Here is a 10490-nt window from a genome sequence, read left to right as displayed (position 1 = left end):
GTGTTGCATCAAACTGTTAAATTCAAACATTGTTCTTTTTTTTTTTTTAAAAACCACACAAAAACAACCATTTCAGACATTGTGTGTAGTTAGTGGTTTTATTATCCCAGGTATCCCCATGACCTCATTGGACATCTGTCACACCTCTAGGGGCCTCCGGTGGTCTCCAGGGGACCGTCTCCGGGTCACTGCTCTGTTTGCACACACAACCCACCCACGGATCTGCGTCTCCCGCCCCGATGCCGTCACAACCAGTCAGGCCACTCCTCTTCTTCCTCACTCCCTCTCTCTCTCCTTCGCTCCTCCTCCCTCCATCCCTCCAAGGTTTGGGCTGATGCAATGCTCATCTTTATAAAAGGGTGAGTCCTCGCATCCCCTCCTCTAGAACACTCTTTCTTCGAGCGCACATCTGATCTGGGAATTTGTTTAATACCTACATTTATATTCTTTAAATCTTAGAAGGACAATTTATTTTAAAAGCCTTTTTTTCCTGTTGCTTGAACTGTTTCAGTATTTGAAATCAGATCCTGCCGAGTAAATATAGACCGATAATTTTATTTTAATTTAGTTTACATTCAACCTAAAATACAGTCAAATAATTCATTCGGGGTTGTTGGTTTTTTTTTGTGAGGAACATCCGGATTTTATCTGATTCTCTGTTTTTGCTGAGAGGATTTTACAATCATCCTTCCGCATCTTCATAAGGTAAGAAAGCCGGCATTTTGTCCTCCACAAACGGAATGTCGGAATATTTCTGGATTTGTTCGACCCAGTGCTTGACAGATGATTTTAAGAAAACAAGAAAAAAATGTATATTGTGGGTTTTTTTTCTATTTATACATAATTACATCAGTATATGTCCTTGGTTTGAATGTCTGATCTCGTTCATTTACAAGTAAATGCGTTCATCTCTTTGGTTATAGTCCGTTTTGAACGTATTTTCTAGCTGGTGAAACATTTTTTTTTTTAAAAACGAATATGGTTTCTGAGAGGCCTGAGACATTTCTTATACCCAGTCAGTCTTTGGCCCTAATAAATAAATAATGAAAACGCGGTGTGGCTGTGATGCAGCAGTGAGGGGCACAGGGATGCCATTGTCAAAGAAATGAAGGTAAGATGAGGAAAAGGGAACGGAAACCTGTCCTTGTGTTTATTTTGAATGGATCTACACAACAATGAGCGACTGACAATCAGCGCGCAGGTCGCTGCGCCAAACGGAGCGCCATGCCCATAACGGGACAACACGTGCCATTGTTTCCATCAGACGCGCTCATGGAAATAATGACATAAACGCGATTAACGGGTCGTGATCGCTCCCCACAGGAAATAGAAATAGAATTATAAAATAAATAAACTGATTTTTTTAATTTATTTTTATTTTTACAATGTTGAAATGTCAACATGAAGCGCAGCCGCAATATCACCACCACCTGCTTTGTATTTTTAAAAAAAAAATGTAAATCACATTTTCACAACGAAGAAAGATCGTGAAACTTTTTTTTTATTTTTTAAATTTTTTTTTGTGGTCGATTTCACGATTTCGGAAGGAAAAGTGCGCAAAATCATTTGCGCACATTGCGGCTTTATGTCATTCATGGAGGTTGAGGTGAAGTCGGCTGGACGCGGATGCCGGTCTGGTATTTTTCCACTGCCGGTGCGTCACCCCCCCTCCCTCCCTCCCCACTCCTGTTCCTCCTCCTCCTCCTCCTCCTCCTCGATCCATAGAAAAATCACGTGGTCTCAGAATAGGAGGAGCGATGCGGTGCGCGCCAGCTCACTGTAATATTGATTATTGGTATTTATTGGTATAAGAGAATTTGCTCTCCTTATAAAAATGTATGCATGTATATAAACAGTAGTATAGCATGTTTTTGTGGTGCACACAATGGGAATATGCCGTATTTTTGCATGTGTGTCCAGTAAACATGTATGTTCAACATAAAACATAAATGTTCAACATGTCTATGAGGGAATTCGTGGATAGAATCCATCCTGAAGGTGTTTTTTTATTTTTCTCTGTAAGTATGAAACAGCCCACCTCCAGAACAGAGATGAGCCGATTCAACATCTCACCTGAAGAAGACAGCAGCAGCACCAACAGCAACGACTACGCTTACCAGGACTGCCCCAAGAAGGTCCCTCTGAGCGGGTGAGGCTTTGAGGAGGAGTCAGCGTCTCACACACACACACACACACACACACACACACACAGGCCCGTGTTCTCTCTTTAATATCTCCCTCTGACTCTCTCTGACAGCCAATACTCCGACATTGACGCCGAGAGTCAAAACTTTCTCCCTGAAAACAACTTAGGCAAGAAGAAGTATGACACTGAATATGTAAGTCTTTCTCCATTTCTCCCTTTCTTTTTTTTTTTGTAATCTGATATTTTGATATAATTTATAAAGCATTATTTTTATTTCCCATAGCACCAGGGCAATGCTTCCTTCGGCATGTCCGTCTTCAACCTGGGCAACGCCATCATGGGCAGTGGCATCCTGGGTCTGTCCTACGCCATGGCCAACACTGGCATCGCCTTGTTTGTGTGAGTTTTTCTTCAAGTACAGACCACAGAGTGTTTGGTGGTAAAATCATGGCACAAATATCAAAACAGCTTAAGGCATCAGAAGAAGACAGATCTCTGAGTAACGATCATGAAAGCACAAACATACATCTATAAGCTTCAAGCAGAGGCAGGTGTGGATCTGACCGTGGTGTCAAGGTTACGGCTGAGAGTTTACTAAACCCATCGCTGAGCTGATCTCCTCTCTATCATGTTTGCTGCTGATAACGCTCACAGTGTTCATTTTTGCTGGGAAAAATTCCTCCTCAAGGAAAACTATGGGGGGTTTTTGTCTCTTCTTGGTGGTTATCCACCACAGCTTCAGATTACACTGCCCACAAACTGTTTCAACATTGTAGTTTATGTGAACGAGCCGTCCTTTGGATTCTACATCTTTTTGCTTTTAGCATATCGATTTTTACTGGTGTCCGCAGTTCTCACAGGTCTGAAAATACACCAGTACTCCTAAAACCACTCATTAGAAATACTTCATTAAGAGGCCAAAGGTTTTACTCCAACAGAGATGGCCCCTCTCAGCTCTGACCCCCAATCAGCTTAAGGTTTCCTGAGACGCCATCTGAAGCACCTAGAAGCTACAAACCAGCAACACACCAGTTGAGCTTAACCACGATAATCCAGTGGGATTTGGCAGCACTAAGGTAGAAGATCATGAATGAGGCACAGCGTGTTTCACTGTCCCCGCGGTAAAGTCCTCAACCTCTGGGAATGTCCTAACAGTTACGAAACACCAGGCTGGCTGTTTAAACACCGTCTGCTGCTGTTCTCTGTGGTAGACACAGTTAAACTCTTACATAAAGGGGTCGTCTAAAACATATTTGTTTAGTTGCAGCCATGACATAAGAAGGTTTATCATGTCAGAGGGCAGGTAGGAAGTGATGCGTCTTTACAGCACAGATCTCATATGAATTCCAGGATTCTTGTAAACATTCACTACATACGGGGAAAAAACCAAACGTCAGTCATCTTGTCTAGTTTGAATCATAAAAAAAATATGGATATGTAGTTAAATGTTTGTCAGTGTTTGTGTTCACCACATCAAGAAATTACATTTGTTCTCAGATTGTGGTTCAATAAGACGTTTTAAGACACGTGAGCAGAATGTCAGCAGCTTCTTCTGTTTTCCCTTCAAGTGTGTTCTTTGGTAACATTCATCCTTTTCTCCTCTCTACAGGATTCTCCTTGCAGCCGTTGCCATTTTTTCCTTGTATTCTGTCCACTTGCTGCTAAAGACGGCCAATGAAGGAGGTGAATCTACAGATGACGACGTTTTTTCCAAATCCCGTTGTCTTGTTCAAAGTGCTCGTGATGTTAATTCTTGGTGTACTTCCTCCTCTTAGGCGCGCTGGTGTACGAGCAGCTGGGTTACAAAGCCTTCGGGATGCCAGGGAAACTCGCTGCTTCCTGCTCCATCACCATGCAGAACATTGGAGGTGACTGTGACATTTAAATTCATGATGCTAAGGCTAAAGCACCACCCGATCGTGTTTAAACTGGCTGCAGAGTAGAAACCAGTTTTGTCCTTTTTTTGGAATGCAGAATAGCTACGAGTAAAACCTCAGGCCATGTTACGAGCATTACATTTTTGTTTCTGTATTTGCCTCGTACCAAATATTAATCACGCTTGTGGCTGAAAGAGAACTCTCTTCATGGATCTGACGTGTCACACATTACCGAAAGCCGTGCTGACTGCAGTTTTTTTTTAATCTTTCAGCCATGTCTAGCTACCTCTACATTGTCAAATACGAACTTCCTATCGTCATCCAATCGTTTGTGGGGAGCAGCAGCAGCGGGTGAGTATCCGAACCTCATTTTTAAGCAGCTCTGCGCTCAAAATAATTATGAGTGCAAATGTCTGTTAACTGCATTTAAATCAGTAGCACAATGACAAAAAGGATGTTTGTTGGTAAGGGTTCCAAACTATGTGAGACTTGTGTCTAAATGTGACTGATAGCTGCAAAGGAGGAAGTCTGACATGAGGTGGAACAAAGAGCAGGAATGTTCTGTTAGGTAGTTTTTAAGAGCCGCTGGTGGCTCGCAGTGCTCCAAGCATCCTTCCTGAGAGCCCTCCTAGATGACGCAGCCTGTGTCACCATTGAGACAGAGAAACGATGAGCTCACCGCGCTTAAAGTTTTAAAATATTGATGTGCTTTTGCTCCTCGGCGCTGCTTTGTTAAATCTATTCATTGCAGTAATCCTGCGTTCATCCTGTTCACGGAGCTACCGTCTCGCTTTAAATGCACACACATGCAGGTCTAGAGCAGAAATCACTGGTACCCATAAATTATTTTAAAGCTGCAGAGCTGCGTAGTTTCACATTTGTTCTCTCTGTGACACAAACTGATGTGTGAAAATCGCTCATCAGTTATCAAGAAAGACAAATTGTTAGTGGTGTGATTACATATTGAATCTTTGAGCGGTGAGGCTGACGTCTTGTCTCTGCGTTTCAGAGAATGGTACACTAACGGTGACTATCTGGTGCTGCTGGTGTCGTGTCTCATCATCCTGCCTCTGTCGCTGCTCAGGAACTTAGGTAAGCAGGCCGTCGTGTTCGCACGTAGATAAGTGAAAGGGTAGATAAGTCCTGGTGATACAAAACTCCTCTAATGATCACAGCTCAGAGTAAAACGTCTCATTACAAGGCTTTAAAATAGAGCCGTCACCTACAAACACTGAGTGTGTTGCGCTCCCCCACAGGTTACCTCGGTTACACCAGCGGTCTGTCCCTGCTGTGCATGGTGTTCTTTCTAATTGTGGTGAGTAACAGAAGCATTTACACACACACACACACACACACACACACACACACACACACACACACACACACACACACACACACACACACACACACACACTTACTTCCTCCACACCCACTTTGGCACACAAAGCTTCCCGTTGTGCCACAGGAGTCTTAGTCATAAAAAGGAATTCAAAGTTTTTCTATAGAATCTGTGGTTCCCTCCCCCACAGGAGGACGGTGAGATTTCATTACTAGGAAATAAATAATAAGCCGTTATGAAAGATTTTTTTTTTTTATTGTTGCTCAGACTAATTAGGTTTTGTCTCTCATCGAAACGTTAACAAAGAGCAGAACATTTCAAAAACTCTACAACCAAACCGTTTGCTAATATAGCCTCAAATCCTCCAGGTGATCATCAAGAAGTTCCACATTCCGTGTCCTCTACCTGAAGACGTCGACGCTCTGAACGAAACCGTGAGCAAGGTGCTGAACACCACCGTGGTGCAGCTGAACGCCACTGCGGTGGATTACAGCGAGGACGCTTGCACGCCAAAATACTTTGTGTTCAACTCTCAGGTAAGTTCTAAACATTTGGAGAATGAAGCGTTGCAGCGGAACAAGAATTTCCTGTAAAATATAAGAGCACGGATTGAAGCGTTCGTTTTCTCTTATAGACCGTCTATGCTGTTCCCATCATCACCTTCGCCTTCGTATGCCACCCAGCAATCCTGCCCATGTATGAGGAGCTCAAAGAGTGAGTTACTCTGCTTTCAATTCATAACGTTACCATAAAACACAGCTTTGAATCTAGAATTTATCTCACACTTTCACACAAACTGAATCCCGGTGTCTAAACGAAACGTCCCTTCTTCCACCGGAACAGTCGATCCCGCAGACGGATGCAGGGCGTAGCCAACGTGTCCTTCCTCGCCATGTTCCTCATGTACCTGTTGGCGGCGCTGTTCGGATACCTGACCTTCAACGGTGAGGAGAATGAATTACATTTATTGTGCATGTTCAAAGATGAGTTTATGGTGCATGTGATGTCATCAATCTCACAAAATTTATTAGTTTTCAAGTAATTATATTCCAGGGAAATTTATGGGCATTAAGAATGTGCTAAAAGAATGAAAAAGTAATAATCAATAAAGACTTGATCAGCCTCCAGCTGTCCTTGATGTCAGGGTAGTTGTGTCTGCGTCCAAATTAAATAGCGTACGCGCTTACTGGAACAAAATGGACGTGTTTCAAGGTCTGTTACACAACGCTGTGAAAACACACAGCTGATGCAGACGAGCAGTCCGTCACCACGGGAACATCTGAGATAAACCTGCTGACTGTTGCCACAGCGTGAGGGCGAATCGACACAAAACACGATTGAGGAACGGTCGGCGCAGGGGGGCGGGACTCGACGTGGGTTTGGTTGGGGGCGCGGAGACGTTGTGAAATGATTGTTCAAACCTGATTGGTGGGTTTTTAAACGCCTTCAGCACAGATAGGGAACGCTCAGCCTGGATGTGGGAATGGAGAACACGACCAGATTTGTTTCAATGAATAGAGCCGAGACTTTCACATGGCTTAGGATTAGGAGCCTTTTCTTATTTCTAAGAACTTCAGAGCAAAAAGAGACTAAAGTGTAGAATGATTGGTTGAAAAGCAGAGACTGCAGTAACCTGTGTAAGCCTTTTTCCATAAATAAGTCACAGCTTAAGTGCAGCTTTTGTAAACTTTACTTGAGGGTAACGCACATCTTCAGGTTGGATTTGTCAGCAGGATGAGCTGCGGGTCTGACGGGTCCTCTGTTGTCTTTCCAAACAGCCCACGTGGAGCCTGAGCTGCTGCACACCTACTCCAAGATCTACAAGTCAGACGTGATCCTGCTCATCGTCCGCCTGGCTGTGCTGACCGCCGTCACCCTGACCGTCCCCGTGGTTCTGTTCCCCGTAAGCGTCGCACCACGACGAGACAAATTTAAAAACCCATCTTTCCCAAAGATTCGGCTATTCACGTTTTTGTTTTTTTTAGATCCGCACCTCCGTCAACCAGCTCCTGTGCGCTTCTAAAGAATTCAGCTGGATCCGCCACACCATCATCACTGTGGTCCTGCTGGCTGGGACCAACGCCCTGGTCATTTTCGTCCCCACCATCAGGGATATCTTTGGGTTCATCGGTGAGTGTGTGTCTTAACGTGTACGGAAACGTCGTGAAAAGCTTTGGATACACGCATCTAACTAAAAATATTTCACAACCTGACAGGTGCCTCTGCTGCTGCCATGCTCATCTTCATCCTGCCCTCGGCTTTCTACATCAAACTGGTCAAGAAGGAGTCCATGAAGTCTGTGCAGAAGATCGGGGTAAGGGTTTGTTGGCACGCAGCTGAGAATTTGTTTGACTTCAAACAGTTTGAACTTGGTGATTTAGTTCTTTCCTGAATCTAAATCTGAAACCGTTCTCTTCTCCAGGCCACCGCCTTCTTGCTGTGCGGCTTCATAGTCATGATCGGCAGCATGACCCTCATCATCCTGGACTGGATCCACAACGCCACTGCTGGCAGCGAGGCTCACGCCGACGGACACTAGAGGTCCTCCTGCTGCCGCAGTCGTCCAAAGAGAGAGGAGATCTCAGCGCCGGAACCGCCAACAATCACACCTAATGTAAAAGAAGAAAAACACACAAGAACTCACCTGATGCTCGGCTTTGACTCTCTGAGCGACAAACCACGCCATTCCAAGAGAATGTATTCGAACTCGTGTACAGTATGCTGTTATAGGCCACAAAGATGGCGTCTTACTGCTTTTTTGCGCTTTATATTGTAATAACTTTTTTTCATTGTTTTTGCTTGTTTTTCTTTGGATGTTCTTTAGTAGTTTTTAGTACAACTGAAAACATTTTTTTTTTGAAGGTGCCTCAGATCAGAGATGACACAGCCTTTGAATTTCTAAATGCAGCTTGCGCTCAGGTACGCGCTCACTTACGGAATGCGTGAGCGTTTCGGGTTAGCGATCCGTGACTGTGACCTGAAGGGTCGGCTACAACAAAAATCCTGCTGAGAAAACTGCGTGGATCTGGTGTAGACGGACAAGAGGCAAGAGACTTGAAATATATTCTTCTCCAGGACGATTAAGTTCCTTCCAACATTTGTTTTCTCCTTTTTTTTTTTTTTTACTTTGCCAAAAATGTATTTGTGGAGCATCTTTGTATATTGAAGAGCACTTAACTGTTCAGCACACATGTCAGTTTTCATGGGCGATGCGTAGTCCAGCACCTGTTCAGTATTCAGTACAGTGTCAGCTCTCTTTGTAAAGACAAATCAACAGAACTTGCCTTTTTCTCCCGACACTGGGAACTGCAGAGTTTCACAAAAAAAAGAAAAAAAAGAAACGTTCTGAACTGCAGTTAATCTTAATGACCTGCTGAAGATCTAGTCGGAACAGCATGTGCAGCGATGACAATACTGCTTTAAGACCTGGAGGCCTCACAGCCTCCAGTTCCAGCTCTTCACACAGAGGAGGTGGAAACATAATGTTTATGTCTTCATGAGAGAAGACTTTGAATCTGACCACTTACAGTGGTTGTAATATACCTGTTAAACTTGCAAAAAAAACAAAAACAAACACAAAAAGAAGCATCAGAAGTCATGCGTGCTCTAGAACACAGACAACCAAACGAGAATGAAGAAAGCAAAGACAGCGTCTGCCACAATGTTTATGTGTTTTGTGTACAGTTTTCTGGTTGCAAATATTTCACACTGAAGAACTTGATAGCTCGGCTTTGGACCGAGTTGTGAACCTGTCACCTGACAGAGCACTGTGCTTCCAACACTAACTTAAACATCACCAAACTATTATTGCCCAACATCTATTTATGGAAGATCATCAAATCAATGTAATTTAATCTATTTTACTATATTTATATAATATTGTATGTATATATGTGTATATATATATATATATATCTATTGAGTTCAACTGTATATATGCTTTGTTTGAATGTTTTTTTTTTTTACAATAATGCATTAGAGCTGTAAAACAAAACAGAAAAAGCTGTTGAATTTGTTATATTGAAACGGTTTCAAACCTGGAGGTTTCATCCGTTCATCAGCTCTGTTCCGACTGATACCTGTCCTGCTGAGTTGGTTCTATGAATACTGTGTTACATGTGGAAGCTTCTGATGCAGCAGCAGAAGCCTTGTTTTCTTTGTTCCTGCTTAAGAGAAACTGGATCAGCAAACCGTTCTTAGCGCACATGCTGGTTGGAGAGCACGTCGGCCATCTCTTGACCTCAGGGGCAAAGAGGCTTTGCCCACCAGTGTTACACTCTTGTTTCAATGAAACACTATGTATATCCTGTACATAATGTTTAATTAAAATCAAAGATAATCTACAGCATGGAGTGTCCGTGTCATTTGTGTCCATTTCATTTTGTCTGAGCAGTTTGAGAATGTAGTTCATGAGGATTAATTAGAAAAACAAAGAAACTGGTCTTCATCATCCATTTTTCAGGGAAAGTAACAAGAATCACATTTGTTTATTTTAAAAGGCAAGAGATGTTCTGGTTTTGGAGTAAATGCCTTTGAATTTCCTTATGGAGAACAAAATTACATTCTAAGAGAATAAAAATAGCTTATTTTTGCTTTTCATAAATGCAATCTGAACACTTTTAAATCCTTAGATTTTTAAGACGCCATTTTTGCTTTTTCCTTTTCATCTGCAAGTCATGTTCCAGTTGAATTTAAAAAAAAAAGGCTGTAATACTCAGATCGGACACAAATAGGATGTTTTATCATTGTGGAATAGAAGTTAATCTTTTTCTTGAGGAAAATATTCCTGAATTTGACGACACTGCTCCCTAGTGGTCAAAAGTCGAATGTACAGCGTACTGCGGGCCATGTTCAGCCTGTTTAGTCCCACACAGATCATATGTCGATAAAACAATCCTGATCATTTTATTCTGACAATTGTAAATTAGTGCTAATCAGTATCCATCAACATGTACACACCCTTTTCCGATCAAAGAGGTTAAAGTTGTAGTTTTTAGTTGTCTTGTGATGGTCAGTGTTCAAACCTTCATGACATTCCCATTCATTTAGTTGGACAGCTCATTAATGAATAAATAGTAAATAATTTTTTTTCCCAGGTGATTACCTTAACTTTAACAGTTGTCCGTTA

At 42.5% G+C, this 10490-nt stretch overlaps 1 protein-coding gene across 2 annotated transcripts; it reads left to right on the top strand.

The window, feature by feature from the left end:
- The first annotated feature begins 381 nt into the window (after positions 1-381).
- slc38a2 (solute carrier family 38 member 2) lies at positions 382-9707 on the top strand. Of its 2 annotated transcripts, XM_068306453.1 has the most exons (16): positions 382-705; positions 2024-2149; positions 2258-2339; positions 2430-2545; positions 3756-3829; positions 3922-4014; positions 4296-4374; positions 5033-5115; positions 5280-5338; positions 5731-5898; positions 5997-6076; positions 6206-6306; positions 7141-7265; positions 7348-7492; positions 7579-7676; positions 7785-9707. In XM_068306453.1, the coding sequence occupies exons 2-16, from the start codon at positions 2025-2027 to the stop codon at positions 7899-7901; spliced, it is 1545 nt and encodes a 514-aa protein (XP_068162554.1). In that variant the 5' UTR covers positions 382-705; position 2024; the 3' UTR covers positions 7902-9707. The 2 variants fall into 2 exon arrangements, with proteins under 2 accessions (XP_068162554.1, XP_068162553.1); XM_068306452.1 differs by lacking the exon at positions 382-705 and having other exon boundaries at positions 1701-2149.
- The last annotated feature ends 783 nt before the right edge of the window (positions 9708-10490 follow it).

Source organism: Antennarius striatus, chromosome 22 (assembly GCF_040054535.1).
Source record: "Antennarius striatus isolate MH-2024 chromosome 22, ASM4005453v1, whole genome shotgun sequence".
NCBI classification, from domain to species: domain Eukaryota; kingdom Metazoa; phylum Chordata; class Actinopteri; order Lophiiformes; family Antennariidae; genus Antennarius; species Antennarius striatus.
The sequence above is the reverse complement of the archived record's forward strand: the minus strand, read 5'-3'. Positions and strand labels throughout refer to the sequence as shown.

Bases quoted from the DNA above. Each gene is read 5' to 3' on its own strand.
- slc38a2 (XM_068306452.1), top strand. From the start codon at position 1,950: ATGTTCAACATGTCTATGAGGGAATTCGTGGATAGAATCCATCCTGAA. The intron at 2,150-2,257 runs GTGAGGCTTTGA...TCTCTCTGACAG, and splicing joins AAGAAGGTCCCTCTGAGCGG to CCAATACTCCGACATTGACG. The intron at 7,493-7,578 runs GTGAGTGTGTGT...ACAACCTGACAG, and splicing joins GGATATCTTTGGGTTCATCG to GTGCCTCTGCTGCTGCCATG.